At 40.9% G+C, this 23,812-nt stretch overlaps 1 protein-coding gene across 3 annotated transcripts in view; it reads left to right on the top strand.

Annotated features, from left to right (window-relative positions):
* The first annotated feature begins 685 nt into the window (after positions 1-685).
* LOC146503487 (roundabout homolog 2) overlaps positions 686-23,812 on the top strand; it is a 72,535-nt gene continuing 49,408 nt past the window's right edge. For 2 of the 3 annotated variants that reach the window (XM_085131316.1, XM_085131314.1), the window contains exons 1-2: positions 686-1,415; positions 11,629-11,955. In XM_085131316.1, the coding sequence (XP_084987442.1) occupies positions 1,361-1,415; positions 11,629-11,955 (382 nt within the window). In that variant the 5' untranslated portion in view covers positions 686-1,360. The remainder of the gene's footprint in view (positions 1,416-11,628; positions 11,956-23,812) is intronic. The other variant, XM_085131315.1, reaches the window with a different exon arrangement.

The raw sequence follows: 23,812 nt of genomic DNA, 5'->3' as shown, positions 1-23,812 counted from the left end.
GCCACAATATGAAACAGGGAAGTACCGTCGTGTAATCCATTTATTTCAGCAAAGTAACTGTATTCTAAATACCACCTTTTTAAACGGTAACTGTAACGGAATACAGTTACTCATATTTTGTATTTTAAATACGTAACGGCGGTACATGTATTCCGTTACTCCCCAACACTGTTTGTTTGTTACAAACTTGAGGACTTTTTTATTCACGCATTAAAGAGATGGATGGACTCCCAAGTCAAAAATGCAATGCAGTTCTGGCCAAGCTATGCTGATGCCAACGCCAAGGTATTAAAAATCCCCATATTTGCCATGTAACTCTTGGAATCTGAACATTAAGTCTAGGATTTACCCTCTAACCCACTGGTTCTGGTTCTCAACCTTTTTGTGTGACCCTGAAATTGTAATGCTGCCCTACATTACAACCCAAGAGCATTTCTATTGGCTTACATTAATATTAGACATAAAACCACCTTTAAGATCTTCACATTATTAGCCATAATTAGTTTTCAGTATTTTTGTCATTAGCCAATATAGACATTAAAAACACACCATTTACCTGAAACACAAGTACTATTTCTAATAAAAGTGACTTCCACACTGACGCTTATACTACCACAGTTCATAATAAGACCAGCAGCTGCGCCCCTTCTGCAAGTTTGATTTCACGCTCCCGTCCTGTGAGGGCACTTTGAGAGCACAGATGTCGTGTCTGTCTCTTTAAAACACAGACTCCTGGAGGTTGGCGAGGATTGTTGCGGATCTGGGAGTGCGCAGCTCGGCTCGGCGTGTTCAGCGCTTCATATTCGCTCAAACTGACGCTGCAACCCGCAAGTGCCCGACTCTGAGCAGAGGAAGAGGAGAGGAATTGTTTTATTTATGACCGGGCTAAATATAGCTAAGCCCCCCCACCCCATCTTTTTTATTTTATTTTATTTTATTTTATTTTTTTGTTTTGTTTTCGGCAGCAGCAGAGGGGGCATCTTAGGAAGAAGTCACTGTGCGTGTGAGCGACCATGCGGACACTAAGAAGTGATGCTGCGTGATGCTGCTGAGTTTTGTTATTAGGTTTCTCCTCCCGGGCGGTGCTGATGCTGATCCTGCTGCTGTCATGGGTTTCTGGGAGTGACATCAAAGTTTTTTTTCGGGCTGATCTACAACGTTTGAATATTCCAACGGAGACTTCTTTTTCAAAGCCATCAGCTCGGTTAGTTTTCTTTAGTAAAATCCGTTTTTACTTTTCTTTTCTTTTCTTTTCTTTTTTTCCCCATGACTGGAGTTTTGGTTTAACTGATCATTTTGACGCTGAGTCCCTCAAGAGAGCTGCAGACTCCGGCGGATTTGGCACCGGGAGAGTGAGGAGATGAACGTTGCCAATTTACTACTTGTGACTGTCTCCTTCGTCAGCGTTTCTTCAGGTAAAACGATGTTAATTCTACAAAAGTCTCGTATAACTGGCTCTTTCTCACACGCACACGTGCACGCGCACTAACAGCCCATATGGCGTGACTGCCTCCTAGTTGTGCTTGGCTTTTCTTATCGTGTTTTCTGTCCCTCCAGATGGATGTAGATGTTGTGTTTAGCTTCATTTCAAACACCCCTACAGCTGTGGGAACTGAACACATCCTCCCCAACAACAGATGGATTTTAAACTGGAAATGTCACATGTGCATTCATTTTTATTTAATTATTTTAATACCACCGATGAATGCCAGCAAGACTCTCATGTTCTCAGTGTCCCCTTGGTCCCTGAAGTGGCCACACAGCGAAACCATTAGACCACAGCAGAGGTCAAAAGAAGCTCCACTCAAGCAAAAGCGAAACCATTAAACTCTCACTTTTAATCCAGCTGTGAGCGCAGAAATTGTGAGGGGTAGTGCAATAGCCTGACAAGCCACCACCCTCCAGGCGTGCTTTTAGAGGCGCACACACATATTACCAAAGATGCTTTTAAAAGATCATTTTTGATTACCTTTGACAAAAGGATTATATTTTAATCGTTGCTCTAGTAACAGCTTAAATTTCCAAGCCTTAATCCAAAGCATAAATAAAAGCAGGGTTCAGAAAAAAAAACAATTCATGAGAGTGCAGATGTTTTGTTTTTTCATTGTCAATGGGGCTAAAAAAATTTAATGTTAAGGAAATTAAATTTCGATTCAGTGGACATGAAAGGAAATAAATCTCTCTTGATTAAATGATGTATTTACATTTTAGACCAAAGCCTCATTAATACTGGATTTGCACAGCCAGTGGAAACACTGATATTTTAGAGTTTTTGAAAGATTGAAAAAAAATACACAGACAGTTCTGGAATTATTTAAACTATACCTCCAAAAGGATCCAATGGTACTGCTGTAGAACTTTTTGTTGCATAGTTTACTGGGATGGCTGACTGACAGCTTGTGACACTGATGTTATTCAGGATTATATTAGATTTAATAACTGGACTCAAAGATTTTTAGTCCTGAAAACAGTCCTCAGAAAACTTTTAGAGTTAGTGATGGAAACATTTAAAACCCTTGTTTACAGTTGCAACAATGTCTACACATATCCCCAAAATTACGTGCAGAGAAAATGCTTCACAGGAAACTTTTTGTTGCTTTTTTGACAAAAATGATTATTAAGCCTTTAAAGTAACACATTCAGTTTAGTTTACAACATCTGTTTGAATCGTTATGACATCACAGGCCTAGAGACTGGTTGGCAACCTCCAGTTACAAAAAAAGAAGAAGAAAAAATACGTGTTCCCTTACTGGTTTGTGATTTGGCGCTATATAAATAAAATTGAATTGAATTGAATTGAATTGATTGGTTGCTGAAGGTTACTGACTGTGCTGCATCAAAATCCTCCACACAATTGCTTTGGTCACTAGCAAACTGCCACATTCATTAGTTAGCATGGAAGAAGCTAGCTTATTTGCAAAGACTTGCTTTGAAGGCAAATGTTTTCCGTTTCTTGGTTGGTGACTGTTTGCAAACAAGTCGTCATCTTCCCTGCAAGCACAAAATTCCTCTTTGCAACCAATTTCACCTCGCCATTTATAGCAACCACTCATCTGTCTATACATTTTTAACTAATCACCTGTTGTTTTGTTTAGTTCTGACCAACTTTGGGGGTAAAGGATTTGTCTTCTGCTGCTAAACTGTGCTTGCACGCTTGTTTATGCTGGCAAGTTATAGCACCCAAGGGTTTTACTCGCATTGCTGGTAAATGTTAAAGTTTTGGGCCATAAAACCAAGTGCAGCTCTATTTTACAATGTCTTCAGTCATAAACAAAAAAAATTTGCTTCAAACCCTGAGCCTTTTGACCCCAGTAACTTTGCTTGCAACCCACATTGCTTCATTATTGTAAACTGGAACCACCTCTGAACATTAAAGGTACTTCTCAACACCCACACCATCTGCCCACATCTATTGATCTGGAGTGGGTATTTCCTCTTGTCCCGCCTCTACGATACAACGTGTTCCCATATGTATTTTCATAAAAGCATTCGTGAAAAGGTTTCGAACAGGCTTCATGACTCCTGCTTGAACCGCGCTCAGACAAAAACACCACCGGTACACACAGCCTAGCAGTTTTTCACAAAGCCTCCGTGTGATTGCGAACAACAATGGCCTGCCTCACAATGTGCATGTAATTCAGCCCAGCAGCTCGCCTCTCGCGCAGACATGCAAACCGAACCTCAATTAATAGACTTCAATACGTCTCATTGAAATTTCTGTTATCTCGAGCTGTATTCAGACTCAGCTGTTGTGGTGCTTTCTGCAGAACTAATCGATGCTAAACAATCCTTAGCTGGTGATTTGTGTCCGCTCCGATCCCTTGTGGTCATTACTTAGCGACAAATGTGGCTCAGGGCTGACTAAAGCTTCCTATAGTACTTCTTGATAAAAAGAAGACAGATGATGAAACCACTGCAGAGGGGAGGTAGTCGTCTAATGTGCCACAGCCTCGAGTCATGTTGCCGGATGCTGATGATGTCCCACTTCTGGTAGAGTGGCTGATGACATCATTTAGAGTTTAGATGATGGAAGAGGAGGACAGTTGCTAAACAAAGGCTTCAGTTCTCAGTCTGATGCCAGAAGAAAATCAAACCCGACTCCTCGGCTTTGAAATGTAGTCTGCTGTGACATGTTATCACCCTCCCGCGGAGATTACTTGGCAATGTCACAAGAACTCCTTGAATGTTTTGGCCCTTTTAAGTATGTAAACGAATTGAAATGAGAAAAAAAAGGAAAGAAAAAGACATGAGTGAATTTCAGCAGACAGCCACGAGCCCCAACTACAAGCTGCCAGCCTTCTGCTGCTGTCTCACTTTAACTTTCGTGTAAAGTTCGCCTCTGAGCTTTCTGCAGGTTGTGTTTCTGTTTTTGTTTTTTCCACCAGATAGAAAGCTGTGAGCTGAGACAGGTCCAGGTGTTTTCCGTGTGTGTGTTTAACTCCGAGCCTGGGTGTTGATAAAAGGCTCTGAGATATGAAGCAAAACAGGACGTCCCCTCGGTGTCTCTGTTGTTTTCACACATTAGCATGACTGCAGTACACTTCTGCCCCTGGGGAGGATGCGGGGTTAATATTTGTAAATACTAATTAATGAAAGCAGCCCCAGCCTTATGAAACACCACAGCTAGGAGCCAAGAAACGCCAGATATAGCCCGAATAACCAGCTTGTAAAAATGCAATCGTGATCTCCCTCTCAGCTCCTACCCGGCTTACTTTGCGTGTTAGATGAGGCAGAGATATAGGAGACGCCTTGAGCAAACATGTGGGCGTGTGTCAGAGAGAGAGAGAATTAGGACCAATGCAATAACCTGTCTATCAGATCTGCCTGTGGCATTAATGAGCTTTCATTAAACTGTGGTTGCACGCTTTCTCTGGATTTCTTTCTCGTTTTTTTTTTTGTTTTTTCCTTTTCTTTGTGTATAAAAGGGAAAATTCCCACACATCAGTTGCAGTTATTACAATTATTCCATCTAATCATCACGGATGATTCATCACGGATCATCAGTTCATCACGAGTTAAATCTGTATCAGCTCTAAATCTGCTTAGATTTTTTTAATACCACTGAAAAGAAAACAAAAAATCCTGCATGAATTTACGTTGTGTGTTGCAGATACTGGACATGATAACACTCACAAACCACCTTTTTTTTTAGGTACGCCTGTTTAACTGCTCAGTAATATAAATATTCAATCAGCCAATCGCATGGTAGAAACTGTACATTGAGGCACAGCTTAAGATGTCCTGCAGTATAGTTCTGTTTATATGGCATCAAGTAACGACAACAGTCACCTCAAGGCACTTTATATTGTAAGGTAAAGAGAAAATCCCAACTATCAAATGATCAGAATGGGGAAGAAATGTGATTTAAGTGACTTTGAAGGTGGCATGTTTGGTCTGAGTATTTCAGAAACAAGCGTCTCGAGGGTTTACAGAGGATGGTCAGAAAAAGGGAAAATATCCAGCGAGCGGCAGTTCTCTGGGTGAAAATGCCTTATTGATGTTAGAGGTCGGAAGAGAATGGCCAGACTGCTTTCAGCTGCTGGGAAGACAACAGCAAGTCAAATAACCACTCGTTACAACCAAGGCAGACGAGGAGCATCTCCGAACGCACAACATGACAACCCTTGAAGCATGTGGGCTATATTGCTAACCCCAAGAATTTCCCACTGCTCAAGTAAAACCAGGTTACTTGAATGTATGGTGCTATTGTGCTTATTGCTAAAATTAGCCTGTTTTATCATATTTACTTAAGGTAGAACTTAATTAATATTCTGAGAAATGACACTTTGACACACAGAAGGGTTCAGGTTTCAGGTCAGTGCATACATGTCTCGTAAATGTTTCGCAGCTGCACTGGGCTGTCTTTCTCAGGAAAACAAAGCTTTAAGATCCACTGTCAGCAGTGTTACTTTGTAATACGTCAGTGATGGCATTACATTTCTGTTTAATGCACTAATGTCAGGCAACACTGCTCCTAAATTAAGTAATCATATTACAGTTACTCCATCCATTTTTTTGCCTGGTTACCAGAAAAGCAGTTTCAGCAGAGATGCTCAGACCCCTGCACCAGAGGGACATAATCTCTCCAGCATGATAAAAACCTAATGTGCCTTTATGTGTACACACACATGCACATAGCCTTTAATTTTCTGTGCAAAGGTACAAACATTACAAACTGTACTTTGCGGTTGGTTGTTTTTATAGGCCAGAAGCCTGGGTGGGGGAAGTCATAAGGTGAATGTTTCAAGATTTTCTCCATCACTAAAGAAAATCTTCTCATCCAAGCAATAACACGACGCACAGTGAGATAAATGTGCGCACCTCTGACATTGCGAGATAAAATCTTTTTTTTGCCGTCATCCGCATGCAAACACAGAAAACGTCATCTTACGGAGCTTTTTCAAAAGCTGCTGTTCATGTGTGGACAAAAAAAGCCAGGCTGTAATCCACCATCCACTTCTGCAAAAACTGCATCAAAGCTTCTCAAACACCAAGCTACTGACAGAAAACCCCCGATGCAAAGTGATGCTCCACATTTGAGCGTGCCAGTGCCATAGCCCGAAGCTTGGTTTTTGAAAGGGTAACAAAAGCTACGATGAACCGGCTTACAGCACCACACCTGGTTTAGCATGAGTGGTGGTAGGTTTGTGGGCTTGTTTTTGCTGACTTTGCTGTTGGTTTGTGGTGACTTTAAAGAAGGATCAATTATGAATGGATTTATGCTGATCCGTGGCCATATATAACATCAAAGTGTCTGAGACTTCCGTGGCAGTGCATTCATAATGCCAAGATAATGTCACAAGTAGTGAAACTAATTACTCTCTACAGGCAGTAAATAACTTTTATGCAAAACAGCAATGTTCTTTTTTTTTTAATAACAAAACTGAGACTTAATATTGGACCCTAAGTGTAAATAGGCACACTTTTCAATATTTTTAAGAGCTGATTATAAATAAATGACCATAAGGATATTGATACGGTCGATATTTATTGAAGCGTTTCATTTAATATCTTTTTTCATGTTGAAGTGTAAACATGTATCAGATGGGATTTACTGCATTTCTCTCTGTAAAGCACCTCTTGCTCTGATACATTCGTGTGTTTACCGGTTAGCCTTGAGAGTATTCCAGAGTGTGATAACCTTGCAGGGGGGTGGCACACTCTCGCTTAAATAAAGCTCCCGTCATATTGGACGTCAGCTCAAGGTTGACTGCCATTCACGCTTATGGCTCAACTTGCCTCCGCATTGCCCCTCACGCTTGCAGAAGTTAACATGTTTAAAAGCTTCTCATTGATTCGTCCGCTCTGACGCCGCAGCGCAGCGATGAAACGCGTTTAGTGGCTACAGGGGGCCTAACACGGTTTTGTTTTCTGCTTTAACCTACAATTGAGGGTTGCTGGATCAACACGCACGTTAAATTGGATATTTCACCAGTATGGAGCTGATATCTGCCGATGTGTGTTGATTTTAGCTGTACTTTCTGCTGAGAGCTTTAAAATAGCTGCCCTCATAAATGTGAGTCTGTGCACTAAATGCTGCAACAGACTCATGTCAAAGCTTTGAATTCTCTGTGCTTATTTTGAAACTCTGCCGTACAGCGTGCTAGTGCGCTTCCTAACTTGTTCATCTCTTGTAAATTAAGTCATTTCACACCAGGATGCGCCAAATTAAAAATTTTCACATAAATCAAGTCACACTCTAAATTCCCCTATGCACTCGGAGATCTCCGAGGACCTGCGGGCTCTAATGTGCCGTGTTTATGATCCGACTAAAAACATACCTTCTCTGAGGTCCCCATTATCAGCGGTGACATTTATTTTTCCACGACACAAACAGGTTGACGGAGTTTCTTTTTTGCCGAAAGGTGCTTTCAACCGCCGCACCGCAATCTTCTTGTCACGAGGCAAACGTTGCTGTGAAAGTATTGTTTCTCACAAAGAAAATGTGCTGCTGTCATGCTCATAGCGGCGTGGACTTTTCACTGATTGCACACTTGTCGCAGGAGCAGGTTGCTGCTTGTCACTTTGGCCACCTGAAGCTGTTTTGCTGTTATTTTTCTGCTTTGACGAGACTATTTTGTCTGTAACACATCAACATGGTGCCACGCTGATTCTGTTATCTGTAGTAAGTGCCCGTTGACTCTTATTAATAATACCAAAGCTGGCTTTGGTTGGAAAACGTTGCCTCTAATGCACTTTAAGACACAGCTGGGCTGAGTTTCCCAAAATGAAAGCACTGAATTTGATTTCAGGATTTTAAAAAGTATCCTATTCAAATATGAGAAAACGAAGACACAAAGATTTGTCACAGTGACATTTGTGCTATTCAAATCAACTGAATGGGGTGAGGGCACAGTGAGTACAAGGACAGCTCAACATTGCAGAATAGAGAGCTTTAACTACGGTATTATACGCTCACAATAAAGGGATTAAAATGACCCCTGTTAACAGTTGATAGCATTATTAATGGCAGACGGATGGCTTTATGCAGTAGGCGAAATGATGAGGTAATCGCTGAGATTAGCTGGTATTACTGTAAATATACATAATGTCATTTGTCTGTATTAATCTGACTTCTTATCTGTTCTTCTTGGAGACATAATTGTAGATATTCACAGAAATAAACGGCTCCAAGAGTTTTTGTTATGAGCAAAGCTTTATTTAGTTAAGATAATATTAGATGAGACTTCATCACCCTGAAGGAAATTAGAAATACATATGGCACTCATTCAACATCAAAATGTCCTCTGCAAGAGAGTTCCCGTGTGCATCTTTTCCCATGCCACGATCCCTCAAAATGACAAATATTATACACATAAGCGTGTCCCACAGAGGAAAAAATGTGCTCCACTCAAACTGCATTAAAGAAAGCATTAAAGCTGCACCGATATATTATTGATGTGAAGAGTGGATGTGCAAAAGGGTCACTCTTAGTGAGAAACCCACTGAGAATCACCAGCCAATAGCACACTTCCTCTCAACATGTTCAGCTCATTGTTTAGCTCTCCAGTCCACAGTGTTGTGCAGTTCATATCAGCCAACGGTTTTTACCAAAAATGCTCTTTTTCATAAACCTGCCAAGTACCGTACTGAGTGATTGATGCTGCTAGCAACTAGCTGCAGAACAAAACGGGGCATGTTGTAGCTGACGAGCCAGTGCGCGATTTCACTCCAGAGGTGGTGAACAAAAACGGAGCATAAAGGATGTTTTGGCTTGAGTCCATCAAGTGAACTTTGTTCTATAACTTCAGGATTTATTAAGAGCTACTTGTCACATGTTAAAGTTGAATATACCAACATTAGATGTCATTTTCTTTGCTCTCTCTAATTTTCCAATACAGTTTGAGTTTGCTTTGAAAGTGCACAGAGTTCATCCGTCCACGTTTCATCTGTGATTGAAATTGAAGGTCTAAACAGTAGAATTTAATAGTTCGTTTAACTAAATTTATGGATGATGAGCTTGATGACTCAGTTGCAGCACGTATGAGGTTGTCAAGTCTTAAAAAAAAATCATGCTGTTGTCCTAATGATGTCATGGTGAAGTCATGGAGATATTGAATATGAAACCAGGCTTCCAGGAAACACAAACAAGAGGCTATACTATGATTTGTGGCCATATATATGTATGTATGTATATATATATATATATATATATGTGTGTGTGTGTGTGTGTGTGTGTATTGTGGCTCAAATCCTTTGAAATGGCTCTTAATCTAATCAGAATGCGATCCATTGTTTCCATAATGATGGAAATCTGGCCTGACGTTTCAGTCGCACGTACACTCTACCAGCTTGACTTGGAGAGACGCTGTGCTCTACGGGCCCAAAATTACGGAAGCGTGAGGAACACAGAGGAAGCTTGGAATTTCTTTTTTGATATATGCACCACTGAGCAACTCGTGTTCAAATAACTGAGGCACCATCTTGTCATCAATGCGACATGCCCCTGAACCCGTGGATGTGGATTTGGAAAGGTGGAATCTATTCAAATATGCTTGCACTACGCGGTGCCGGTTTAAGTGTTTTGTTTTGCCTTTTTTTTTTTTTTTAAACAAGAGTTACTCATTAAAAGTGCCTCAGCAGTAGAGCTTGGCCTTTTACTGCTTTGACCTTTACTTTATGATTTATATTTCCACCTCAGTTGAAATGCAGCACTGAGCTCCTGGGACCTCTTTTAAGAAGTCTGGTCTCTCTCAAGTACATGTATACATAGTGCTTTTTAAAAAATAAAATAAAATGCAGTTATCGCTCAAGAGGAAGTGAGCACAGAGTGATGTAACTGTATTACATGATCTGGGATTAGAAATCCTGTATGTGCTTGCGAACAAGGTTCAACACCAGGACATCGCCGGGCTGCAGATCCTCCCTTTATCAAATATTGTTCCAATGTCTCAGTTTCAATATAATATATATTATCCTGTGTATAATATAACAATATAATATATTTAAACAAAGTGTGTTTTCGCGTCAGTACTCAGTAAAGGTGCCATACCTTATTTTAATGGCTCTGCTAGCATTCATCCACAAGCCTGCATTAGTGTTTTGAGCTGTCCTGGTTTGTGACCCTGGCGCTGTGAGTGCTCGGATCGCGCTTTAGATGTTTACTTCAGGTTTGTGCCATAGCAGCGACTTCAGCCTATGAAAAAAACATAACAACCACAAATCTGCTTATAGCTAAAAAATGAGGATTTATCCTGAAGCCTCCTGATTTAAGTGTAATGTAGCAGCAGCATGTGTGTCATTAGGTTAGGTCCTGTCTGTTCCTCTCCAATGATAATGTAGGATTTCCATGCAGTCTAGATTATGTGCTAAGAATAATGCCTCAGAAAGAGCAGCACAATAATCAGTGGCACAGTGACCATTTCATTTTCTCTCTTTCTTTCTGTCTTTTTTTTGGTTGGGGGAACTTGAGCAGCAGACCATCTGCTCCTCAGAACCAAACTAAAAGCGGCAGTCTTTTGAATTATTCATTTTTTAAAACGAAGCACATTGTTAGAGACATTTGGTCGTGGTCTAAAAGCTTACCTTGGGTCCTGAAGAAGTGTGACTTTGTCTCACAACCGAGCGAAGATAGTAATGGATCCCCCAGAGAGAAGGGGATATGGGAGTTATCTACGTATGTCAGTCTGCGTAGCTTCTTCCTTTAACTTTAGTCTTTTTCCTTCAAATGCAAAGACCTTGTCTTATACTCAGCGTTCAGCCAGCTATCATCTCTACGACTACCCTGCCTGACATAGAGATTGGCTATTACCATATCATATGGCTGATTGAATCCTCTGTGCTGCCGGTGGCTTTGCTGGTAGCTTTCTCTGCAGCGCATGTACACTGTGTCCTGCTGTTTAGAGATTATAGAAAGAGCAGATAGATGTCAAATTGATTTATTTATCTAAAACGCACAGGTTGTTGTTGTTGTGGGAAAATGTAGCATCTTACTTTGAACTTCAAACAGAGATTACTGATGATTTTCCCCTTCACCACACAAATTTATCAAGCATCTCCGAAAGAAGATTTTTTCCCTCCTTTCAAAAAGGTTCCACTTTTGTCTGTCCTCTCACAAAGAAACTGTTTCCATGAATGACAGCAGGTCATCCCGATAGATAACATCTCACCTTCATCTCGGCTTCACAGGGTCTCGGCCGCGTTTTGAAGACAGCCCGCCGCGGATTGCGGAGGACCCCTCGGATTTGATTGTCTCCAAGGGGGAGCCTGCCACCCTCAACTGCAAGGCAGAGGGCCGCCCCATCCCCAGCATTGAATGGTATAAAGATGGTGAACGTGTGGAGACAGACAAAGATGACCCGCGTTCTCACCGCATGCTCCTGCCCAGCGGCTCCCTTTTCTTCTTGCGCATCGTGCACGGCCGACGGAGCAAGCCAGACGAGGGCATTTACACCTGTGTGGCCCGCAACTACCTGGGAGAGGCCATTAGTCGCAACGCTTCACTGGAAGTTGCCGGTAAGGCCTTGTGTTATTGATCATCGTGCTAACAGTGTTTCGGGTTCCTTTTGCACTATATCTTGATATGTATGTTATGTGTACACAGATGCCTCACAGTTGTGTCCCAGATCTTTTTGCAGCTGCCTGCCAGCTTTGTGTGCTTTTTAAGTGGCCGTGCTTAAAAATAATGATATGAAACACACAAACAGTAGGAAGCGACTTCTAAAAATATTGAGGTGTAGGTGTAGGTCAAATCAGTGATAAGTAATGGCCTGTGGATTCGTCCTTGTTTTTTGGCTACTTTTGCAACAGTGATGCAATTTGTCTTTAAGTCTGTGTGTGTTCGTTGTTTACACTTTTAGAAGAGGCAGGCATGCAATCATTTTGTGCCACATTAGGCAGCTTAGCTACTATACATAAATATTAAGATATAACAATACACAACACATGAAAACGATTTCAGTTTTTCGAAGTGAAACTGTGGTATATAATGTAATGGATGCAGCTGAGTGTGGATGCTGAACCATAGTTAGTGGAGTTTGTGACACTACTTGATTTCACTAGAAACTTGACCCTTAAAACTTTTCAGATTTATAATCTTGGACTTATTTCATCTTTAATCAAACATCTGGATTTATTGATCGAAGCATCTGTGGCTCCATTCTGCACTATTGTGTCGACTACAATCTCCACAGATGCAAAACTGTTTATTACACATTTGCTAAAAAGAGGGCAAACTCAGTCACCCATTGCGGCTGATGAAGCTTCACTCCCCCAACTCTGTACTCATCTGCAGAACAACACCCATCTTTGACAGATCGTTCTGTGGCTGCAGCTTGCACTGTTTCTGCATAACTGCATAAAATGTGTTTTTATTAGCACTGTTATCAGTGAAAAATGTGCCTTCAAAAAATATTAGCAAATGTCATATTTGATAGTGGCAGTAGTATGGTTTCTCTTTATTGTATTTTTCATTTCATGATGTGTAATATGTTTTCTGCCTGGGTAAGTTCATCTTTACGAAGCCACGCTGTTGTGATTCGCATTTCAGCATTCTCCTTAAAAGTTTTTAAAAAGGTTTCCCTGGAAAAGACGTTGTCTTGATGAGTGCATCTGTTGTTCTAAAAGCTGCATCATTCCATCGCAAATCAGCGAATTTTTAGAATTTTTCCTTTTTGACTATCTCCAAGTTGCGCAAAACATTCTCTTCTCCAAAGATTAAACATTTATAACGAGCACTGTAAATTTCCAGCTCCACACCTCAAACACTCTTTAAGACATATTCTTTTGAAAAATGCTCAGTTGATCCACACCAGAAGGCAAACATCTAAACATTTAAAAGAGCCTGCACATTTCTGCAACAAATCTTTGGACACCTGAAGCCAAGATAAACTTGTACCTGAATGATGGGAAGAGAAAAGCATGAAGGAGGCAAACGGCTCATTATGCGAAGCATATCGCATCATCTGTCAAACATGATGGGGGAGACGTGACTGCACGGGTATGTATGGCTCCCAGTGGAACCGAGTCACTGGTGTTTATGGATGCTGTGACTGCTGATAGAAGCAGCAGGATGAATTCTGTAGTGTACAGGGATATACTCTCTGCTCAGATTCAGCCAAATGACCTTCATCCGAGATTAAGAACAACCATTATATTTTACTTTTTTTTTAGTTTGTTCAGTTACTTTTGAGTCTGAAAAACAAAAGATTTTTTTTTTAATCACTTGAATCAAAGTTGAAAGTTTTCGCTTCAATCAGATCTTGATTGCTTAATTTAGAACAGTGTAGTTGTGTACCAGTGTTGGGGAGTAACGGAATACATGTACCGCCGTTACATATTTAAAATACAAAATATGAGTAACTGTATTCCGTTACAGTTACCGTTTAAAAAGGTAGTATTTAGAATACAGTTACTTTGTTGAAATAAATGGATTACACAGCAGTACTTCCCTGTTTCATATTGTGGCGGGTCAGGACTGTTTGGGTTTTGTTTGACAGCTACGTTCTGTTGTTCCAGGCGGCAGCGTTACGGTTGCCATGGTTACAGGGTGACGCTCTCTCTCTGCGTGTTTCCTGGGTGAGAGAGCGCCTGTTGTTGTTGTGCTAAGCTAATAGGCAGAATGCTACAGGTATAGCTCTAAAGAATGTAGCATCATGGGCAGTGTAGTCCGTGCTGCAGGGAGAATGGACTGCCATACACGTTATGTGTCTGTGAGCGAGGGAGGGAGAAAAAGGAAAAATACGAGCTGTCATCGAGCAGAAACGGGAGCTGGAAGCATGTAAATATAATAATAACCACTGCAGCCAAGAAGAGAGCCTGACAGCCCAGTTGTAAGTAAGCTATTAAGACTCGACTGTACACTGTGTTCGTGTTTTCCTCTGAAACAATAAGTTCCGTTGGAGCAGCCTTTCAACGCCTCTCTCTGTCTCTGCTAGCAAAGTTGACCCAGACAACAAAGTAAAGCTAGTTTTCGGCTACGAGCCCGACACAGAACCCACCGTATTAGCCAGAGGTCCCTTTACTACGGTTCGGAGCCGCGGACCTTCAGTAACAGTAATAAATCACAGCAATAGTACATTCATGTAGTTGTAAACAGTATGATAATATATTAAGTAATCCAAAGTATTCAGAATACGTTACTCTCATTGAGTAACGTAACGGAATACGTAACAGAATACATTTTGGGGCATGTATTCTGTATTCTGTAATGGAATACATTTTAAAAGTAACCTTCCCAACACTGTTGTGTACGGAGGCCAACAATACAAAAAAGTGCAATTATCCGCTCACTTACGGAGATGAATGTAACTGTTCAGGAGATGCATGGTTGTATGTTTGCCATGTTTCTTATACTCTGACACTATTGTGTCTACAGATTACTGTGAATGAGACTTTTGTTTGAGAGCCGAAGCACCCAGAACCTTCAAGGAGGTCATCACGTTTCTCACTCCTTTTTTTTTGTGAGACCTCACCATTTAGAGGAATTAATCCAAAAAAAAAAAAAGACAATACGTATGATTATGTGTACAAAACATTATAATTGTATGTGATAGAATTAGAGAAATTGGTACGTACTAAAGTCAGTCTCCTAATAAAGCATTTCTAGGTTGATAAACACTATTATAAAGGCTGTTTGTAGCTGATTTCAGCCTGGCATGGTTCCTGTAATGTGGCTTTGTATTGTGCTTCTGTTGGTTTTCAAAGTGCAAGGTCCCCGCAGCTTCTCAAACAATTGTGACTGAAAGTAACGCTGAAATTAGCAGCACTGATTGGCCATTTTGGTAATTGCAAGCAAGCATACACCACAGCATGACCCATGGAGCCAAATTTTAGGAAATAATGCCAGGCTGATATAAATTATGCTTTGATAAAATGAGATCATTATGCTGCTATAGTTCAAGTCTGCAAATTACTTAAGGAAAACCTGAGCCCAAAAAAAAAAAAAAATAGATCATTATTTGCTAATTACTCTAATTACTAGTGATTTTCTGTCTAAATGGATTTAACATTTAGTAAAGGAAATGCCAGAAAATTCCCCATTATAATTTCCTAAATCTAAGTTCACGTCTTCAAATGTCATTTCGTCAAACTCCTCATATTTGAGCAATCAGAAGTGGTGAAATATGAGGATTTTTACAGCCGATACAAAAGATAAGGCATTACTCATTTTTTCTGTTGGGGCTGCACTGATGAATGTTTGTGTCGGCTGTACTGGACGTCTCTGTGGCAGTTAGATTACCATCTCCTCACCTCAGAGTCAGTGTGTACAAATGACATCAGGAGAGCATGCCTTTAAAGCTTTGTTATTTGTTAGCTTGCTGCTGAGCAGTACAGAGTGTGAGCTTCCTCATCTGTTGTTGGAAGTGCACTGAAGTAGAAAAAAAGACTCCCTCATGGAGCCGTGTCTGTTATTTTTTCTCCCCCGTCCAAGACACGTGCCATTGTCTTCCCCCTCTCCTCGTTGCGCCGGCGTGGCTCGGCCCTGGGCTGAACTGCGGCTCTCTTTGGCACGAGAAAATGGATTAGTCAGTGGGTTGATTAGGGGAAGGAGCCTAACAGATTAGCAAGGTCGAATTGTCCTCGTTAAAAAACACAAAACAGCAATTTGAGCAAGGCCTTATCTGCCTCCATACTGAGGCTTCTTTTCTAGCGGTGTGTGTGTGTGAGCGCTCACGGCTGGCTGACCTCATCTGTGGCTTGGGTCCAAAAATAGGGACAGTCTCCTCAGATATCCTGCATATTGACAACCATAAGTGTCTGCAAGTAATGCAGATATCCAAGCTGGGAGGAGATATAAGGCTGTCATACTGCCTGTTTTGAGTTGTTGATAATAAATGTAGCTTTGTGTGCTGCTGATTACAGTGCAGTCATACTGGTGAAGGGATGATTCACCTGCAGGCACCGAGTGACTAACAGTATTAATAAGTGCCTGTTTTGCTCTAATCTCAGTGCCTGCAGCCTACCAGGGCATATGCTAGGACAGAATGATGGTGGTCTTGGATTCCCCCTCCCCTCTGTGTGAGGTTGTGCTGACTGTGGGGTAAATAGTGACCCAATTAGCACTGGCATTGGGGGCGGGGGGAATCTCCAGTGTTAATGAGAGGCCAGTTTTAAGCTGGTGGCCTTGCAGAAATGTGTGTCGGTTGTGGCTCGGTGGCAGGAGTCTGAGAGACAACAGGTGGGAGGAGGAAGAGCTTAAACCTCCCACTGAGCAGAAATGAATACTGATGCATCTGTGTGAATGCTGCAGCTCAGAACAGGGAGCAGGAGTGCTGACACTAACCTGGTTTTCACCACATTAATTACTCATTTATTGCCGGTGAATGATGCATAATGCATTTGGCTGCATGACTAAGACTTTTATCTGTAGTGCACTAGCCACATGCCGCACTTTTGCTTGAACTACTTGGGCAAATTGTTCTTATTCCTCTGAACTACAGGATGTCATGGATAACTGTAGGGCTCGAAGCCCACGTGAATCATATTTGGAAACATTTTTGGAACGTAAGCCACATTTTTTCAGAGCACCACTGCTACAAATTAAATTCTAGCTGATCACAGAAAACTCAATTAGAGATGCTTAACATTTTGCCCATTGTTTCATCTTTCTGTTCATTCACACTGATACATTTAAATTCTTTCACAGAAGTATTTGTTTGCTGACACTGGGGTGAAGCACATTTCCATTTTATTATTTTTCCACATTTTTTCCGCTGTGGTTGGTTTCATTCATGCAATGCTTCTTCCCAGGGGAAACCATGGATGTGTTAAGAGAGCTGACTATGGGCGCGACCCAGTGGCAGGGTACATATCGCATGGGCTAAAAAGCCCTTAGGAACAGAATTGCTGGTTCAGGGCCTAGCGGCTTCTAACTGCATGTCATTTCCCTGCTCTCTTGTCTGTCAGTCTCTGCTGTGCACGGTCAAATAAAGACTAAAGGCTGCCAAAAACATGTAAAATAATAAAAAAAGACAGCTAATAATTTGCTGTCACAAAAAATTTGCATTTTATGTGGGTGACATTTCTTTTCAGAGTCTCACAAATTGAATAACTGAATTTAATTATTTCTTAGCATAATGCTCTTTAGATAGTTTAGTTTGAAGGTTGGTTTGAAATGGTTCAGGGACTGATATTTTGCCCATCTGTTCTGCAGTCAAATTAGGGAAGACTGTGGTTGGAGCCTGTGGTTGTGGCCAATGAACTTGTGATCTTGTTACTTTTAAAATGATTGCTTTGAAGTTTGGGACCAGGTGTGCAATTAAATGGAGTCAGGTGCTGTCGTCAAAACAACTTTGTGATCAAGTCAGTGTGCCATCAATCTGCAAATGAATGGGTTAAAGTTGGCATGAACTGTGAAAATCCAATGAAAATTGCAAATCCGTTGTTGTCTACATGCACAGAAATAAACCCTGTGCACGAAAAAATGCTAACTTCCCGTTTTAAGACCGGATGTGGGGTTGTACATTTCCGGTAGCTTTACTTTGCGGTCAATCACTACTGCAAAGATGGACTCCAAAATCATGTCCAAAACACGAAAACTGAAAGATTGCGTTAAGGTACAAAGAGCAGAGGTGGGAACACTCACCACTGCTGTGTCATAAAAAAATCAAATGATTAATTTTGACGATTGAAGCGCGTAGATCGATTGGTTGTTTACATCACTCAACATGAGCAGAACTGCGTTACAAAATGAGAAGACACATCGTCCAGATTCAGAAGCACATCTCTGTATAGTGACAGTTCTTATGATTTAAAGAGGCAAATGTTCAGTATTCAAACTACAGGTGAACAATAGTCAAATGTTTCCCCCGTTATGTCGATATCAGCTAGTCAAGAACACACTTACACAGCATGTCAACAAACAGTGAAAAAAAAGCCACAAAAAAAGAATCATTGCTGGTAAGGGTTTCTAGTATTTACAAAGGGTATGCTGTGACTTACCTTCAAAATTACAGTGGTCCCTCGCTACAACGCAGTTCACCTTTCGCAGCTGTGCTGTTTCGCAGATTTTCTTAGTGCAATTTTGCATGTTTTTTTTTTTTAACAGCTCATTGTGTTCTGCGTCCTGATCAGCTGCAGACCACTGTCCATCTCCTCTGTGCCGTCTCTCCTGTACAGTACAGAATCGCTACATCGATTGCTGATTCATTGAATCATTGACGGTTCATTGACGTTGAATTCTCTCGCAGCTGCTCTATTCCCGTGTTCTGGAACTGAAAACAGGGTTTGATCTTTGGTTTCATTCTATAATACTGGACTTATTTTTCTACAAAGGTTTGAACTTTAGAGTTTTAAACAAGAGAGAAAAGTGAAAATATTCATGCCTGTCTGAGAAAAGTGTATTAAGTGTGTAGTGAGGGGCTTTACAGTCTTAAAACATCTATAATAATTGTAAAAAAATAAAGTTGGCTACTTTGCGGATTTCACATATCGCTGGTTATTTTTAGAACATAACACCCGCGATAAACGAGGGACCACTGTATACAAATGCTGAGAAATATAAAATTTGAATCCTTTTTCTCTTTTGTTCTGAGGGGCAGGGGGAAAATATCGACAAATCGACGAACATCATCTACAGATATATTCGGTAAATGCCCAAGACATCTTGAGAAATGTAAATCGCCGCTTGATTCATCCATTTGGTTGACTTGTTTTGGAAAAACCGACCGTAAACAAGGAGCGAATATCACACCGGAAACGAAGCGCTCTACAGGAGTTTCCCCACTGAAAGTAGCATATGCTAAGGTGCACATAGTCTATTCACATTCCCTACTATGAGTACAAATTTGAAATAGAAATTGAGAAATTCCTCAACAAATACTGAGTAGTTGCTACAGGATGGCAATTTAACTGAAAAAGTGATGTAGGCTTTACTTTCATATTGAGATTTTGCAGACATGTGACCACGTGACTATATGAGTATTCTGCAGCTGGTTGCAACTGATGGGACAGAGACAGAGTGCACTGAAACATGTCCACTAGAGGGGAAAACATAACAACATTAGTGAAATCTATTTGCACTGAGATACAAACGTTTCTGTGTGAGCTGTGCTAAGAAGCTATCTTAGCAGGCTATGCTAGCAGTTAGAAACTAATGCTAGCAAATATCTATCGAACAATTAACAGTAGCAGTTCTGAAACCGAGGCTGAAATCTCCTTATAAATGTGTCGTTGTTCCAGTTTTTCATTTGTTAAAAAACCTTTCTATAACTAAGCTGTTAATACTTAGTTAAAGCATGCTAGTGTTGTATGTTTTAATGTTTAAACATTGTTTTGCTAATGAGTAAACTGGAAATGCAACAGAATAATGGATTTTAGTCTCGATGCTATTTTGATCAGTTGATCATTAAAAAGATTTTTCTCCATATTTAGCTCATCCGGTCGAGGCTCCATCCATCCACAGTTAATAAGAATTGCTACTGCTCCTGTAGCATTGGTCAGAATCTAATCAAACTTGCACATAGTGATCACTTAGTAGGTATTCACCAAAATATTGCTCAAGGTCAAGGTAACATTTAGTTGCAGTAACTTGTGAATTATAATGGATTGTGAGCCTAGTACATCACTGACGTGTGTTCTGGTCCTTATTCAACCTCTAATTTTAGAAGCAGGGTATGAATGATGGCTCAGAAATGAAGGCATGCACTCCAACATGATTTGGAGAATCAGCTATAAGTGGTGTGCTCTTAAAATGTTAAAATACTTTCCCTGCTAGAACTACTAAAACCGACGTTTGGATATACGATTAAAGTGCTTGCTGCATTTTATTACAAGTATCAGGATCCCAGGCTTTACTATTATTCCTGCTGATATATATCTTATTGTTTATTGTACACCTTTCTCAGGTTAAAGACTTAGCTTTTCAATTTGACACCTTTTGAAAACTGTTCTGGGTCATTACCCCATTGTTGTTGGTGCAGTGCTTTCCAGTAGAAGAAAAAGGCATGATCACATTAGCTACTAGTCATTTAGATAAGATGTAACAGGTTTTCTTTGCAGAGCTCATGTTTCCACAGAAACTCTAAGAAAGAGGTTTCTATAGTAGAACACTTGAAGTTGTGGCCCTCGGGCCTCCGGCCACTGGGCCTGTGGCTCGGTTCACTCTGGCACAGCTGGCTGCCGGCAGAGCCGGCGGGCACCCCACTGCAGCCCCCTCTGGCTTCTGCTCCGTGGCTACTGGGTGACCCCTCATCTGGGGCTCTTCCCAGGAGGGTGGCACGGATGCCCCTCCGGTGGTCCTCCTTGGGCTCCCACACTCTGGGGCCTCTGGATGTCTGGAGGCTGGATCTCCTCCATGCCTGCACTGTTAAAAAAAACATCTTAAAAACACAGTAATATTCCGGCAGCTGGGGCGCCAAAATACTACCGTAAAATAACAGAAAATAACTTTCCCATGAAAATACAGTTATTTTCAGTAATGAAAATAGAGTTTGTTGCGCTAATTTTACATGGGATTCTACTTTTTCCAAGTGCTTTTAGACATTAAATTAGGAACATTTTAACGTGATCAAACAATGAAATTACCTATAAACAAGGTCAATGAATGTGGCAATATGAATCATAATACGTAAATGTATAGAAATATACAATTAAAAGTTGGTTTAAATAATAATGGATTGCATGCCCTGGGACAGAGGCGAGGCTGCCATATCGCACCATCGGCCCCTCTGGCCATCACCAGTAAGCGGTAGGTGAAGAGTCTTGACCACGGACACAATACCGAGAGTGTCCGAGCCGGGGCTCGAACCGGTAACCTTCTGATCACAAGGCGAACTGCCAACTCTTGAGCCACGATCGCCCTAAATAGCAAAGATAATAATACTTATGTGATGTAACACAAGCTTATAGGAATCATGTTATATACTTTTCCATAGCATTACATTTGAATTCAACAGTTCAATCTTTCAAATAACGGACAGATATTTGTGAAATCATGATACATTTCTGAATGTATTTTAACAATCTAAATATGCATATGTACAAAAAATATATTTACAAAACAAGTAAATTGTGTTTTACTATATTTACAGTGATGTTATGTTATTTTACCTTTGACATGTAAAATCACAGTCTACTTATGTAAATTTAATGATATTTTAGAAAGACAGTACAAAACTGTAAAATATACAGTAAGATACTCTGACATTACTATTTTTTGGAACAGTGTGCTTCATGCCCTGGGGGACAGGGCTATGGCCCTCTAGCAGACCATTACATGGGGAAACCTTTTGAATACAAGCGCGCTGATCCACACAGGTGTGCACACGGGTGTTCACTGTTCATAGACATAAACTACACCTCTATTGGCTGCTATTTCCAAGCACATTGTGCGCTGTCGGTCCTGCTTGCTACACAACAACATTCAATATTTAGTATTTACTGCTGTTTACACTTAGCTAGATTAACGTGATGGTGTTGTGTTTAGTATGTTGCTCTGGGGGTTTTTTGTGCTTGTTTTCTCTTCTTCTTCTCTCATCAGGTGATCCAGGAGATTTTTTTTTCTCTTTCTCTTTTTAAGTGCCCTTTCTCACTGTCCCTCTTCCCTTCTGTTTTTCTTTTCCTTCATCTTTCAATCTCCCTTTCCTATCCCTCAGTCATGTCTGTCCCATCTGTAACAACAGAAAATAAAATAAAATAAACAATAACAACAAAGGTTGATCAAATGGACCAATACGGCAAGGCCGTGATGATCCATTTGGCAAAGTAAATCCATTGGGTATCCTTGTTGGTCTTCAGACAACAATTCTGAAGGCTAAAGAACCAGATGTGACAGGCAAAAAAAAAAAAGAAGTTGTGGCCTTGATTCACACAAAGGAGATGAATATGTAAAGTGTAGCAGAAATGACTGCTGGCTTCACTGAACCATGAGATCTATCCATAATTCATTAAAATTATCTGAAAATTTAGAGTTTTGTCTTCAGGACTATGCAAATTTGCTGTTTAAGTAATTATTTTTATATTATACTATGCATTTTTTGCACCTGCGGTCCAAATGTTATGGTTTTTGTGTAGCTGCTGTTGCTCTCTTCCAGAGTACCTTGTAGTAAGGAACGTGCACAGCTGCGAAATGCCAACAGCAGTCATAATTCTGCCTTTTTTCCGTCTCTTTTCACCGTAGTGCTGCCAGTAACCGGCTGCCCTGCCTGCCTGTTGAAAAACCAGAATAATGAGACGGTAGGAGTGGACTGAAATCCATTCCCTTATTCTTCCAAAGCAGCTTTTTTTGCTTAAAAAGGGAAAGAAAGAAAAACAAGTGGGGGGGGGGGGGGGAGTAGTAGTAGTTGTGCCTATTTAGAAATCATGAATGTGAATGTCTGGCTGTCTCGGCAAGGAGAAAGTCACATGGTGTGCCAGGATTAGAATAAAGTAGGACAAATAAAAAAATAAAACTTGCTTAAAAGGCTTTAGAGCCAGATGTTCCTCTTACTCCTGATGAGGGATTATGGAGGAATCAAAGTTCTGCTTGCAGCTTGCTTCTTGGCTTCTCCTGCTTTCTGTTTTCCTTTCAGCATAAAGAATGTGCAGGTATTATCTCCGATGAATACAGTTTATAGAATATTTGTTTTTTGGTGCATGAAATCAGTCAGGCTATATTTTAATATGCAGTCGTGCAAATATGAACCACTGGCATGATTTATAGGAATCCTGTCAGGGATTACTAATATTGCAAAAATGTCTTCACTCAGTGCCGATTTGTAATTGAAACAGCATTGCATTTTTGGAAAATGGAAGGATTCATGACCAAGTCGTTGTCATAATGGCTGTTTGCCCTGGAGTGCCTTCTCATCACCCATCAACACCATCAGACAATGGGTGGATTAAAGCAATCTCTCTTCGCTGTAGGCAGAGTCTCCATTAGCTATGACAGGGCAGTATCACAGCAATGGGATTAGACCACCTCCCTAACGGGTTTTCTGCTCTCCGGAATAAAAGAACAATCGAAGTCAAGCAGCGGGTCGTCTGCAACTCTCCAAAATGTGCGCTTACCCTTCTGTCCACCCTCCTACCTGTCAGCCATGAAAACCTGAGCTAGTTGTGCGTTCACACATCTGTCAAGGCCAATGCTGTCTACTGTGTCTCCTTCCCACACTCGCTGTCACCTCATGTTTTGCACGAAACCTCTGCAAATCCCCCCCCCCCCCCCTCCTGTCTGTCACACTCACGCGTCATGTGTTGCTTTTTTTCAGCCGCTGCGTATAAAGAATCCATGGACTGCTAGTCATCCATATACAATATGCAATACAAAGGCATTTTCATATGATTAATCGCTATTGTTCATGTTTCCAAAAAAACATTAACAGATGGCCTTTCTGCAGTGTTTAGCTCTCGTCTGCTCAAGTCTATAATATCACTTAAAAATCAAGTGATGAGT

The sequence above is a fragment of the Neolamprologus multifasciatus genome, chromosome 14 (assembly GCF_963576455.1).
Source record: "Neolamprologus multifasciatus chromosome 14, fNeoMul1.2, whole genome shotgun sequence".
Classification (NCBI taxonomy): Eukaryota; Metazoa; Chordata; class Actinopteri; order Cichliformes; family Cichlidae; genus Neolamprologus; species Neolamprologus multifasciatus.
This window is presented reverse-complemented; position numbering and strand designations above follow the sequence as displayed.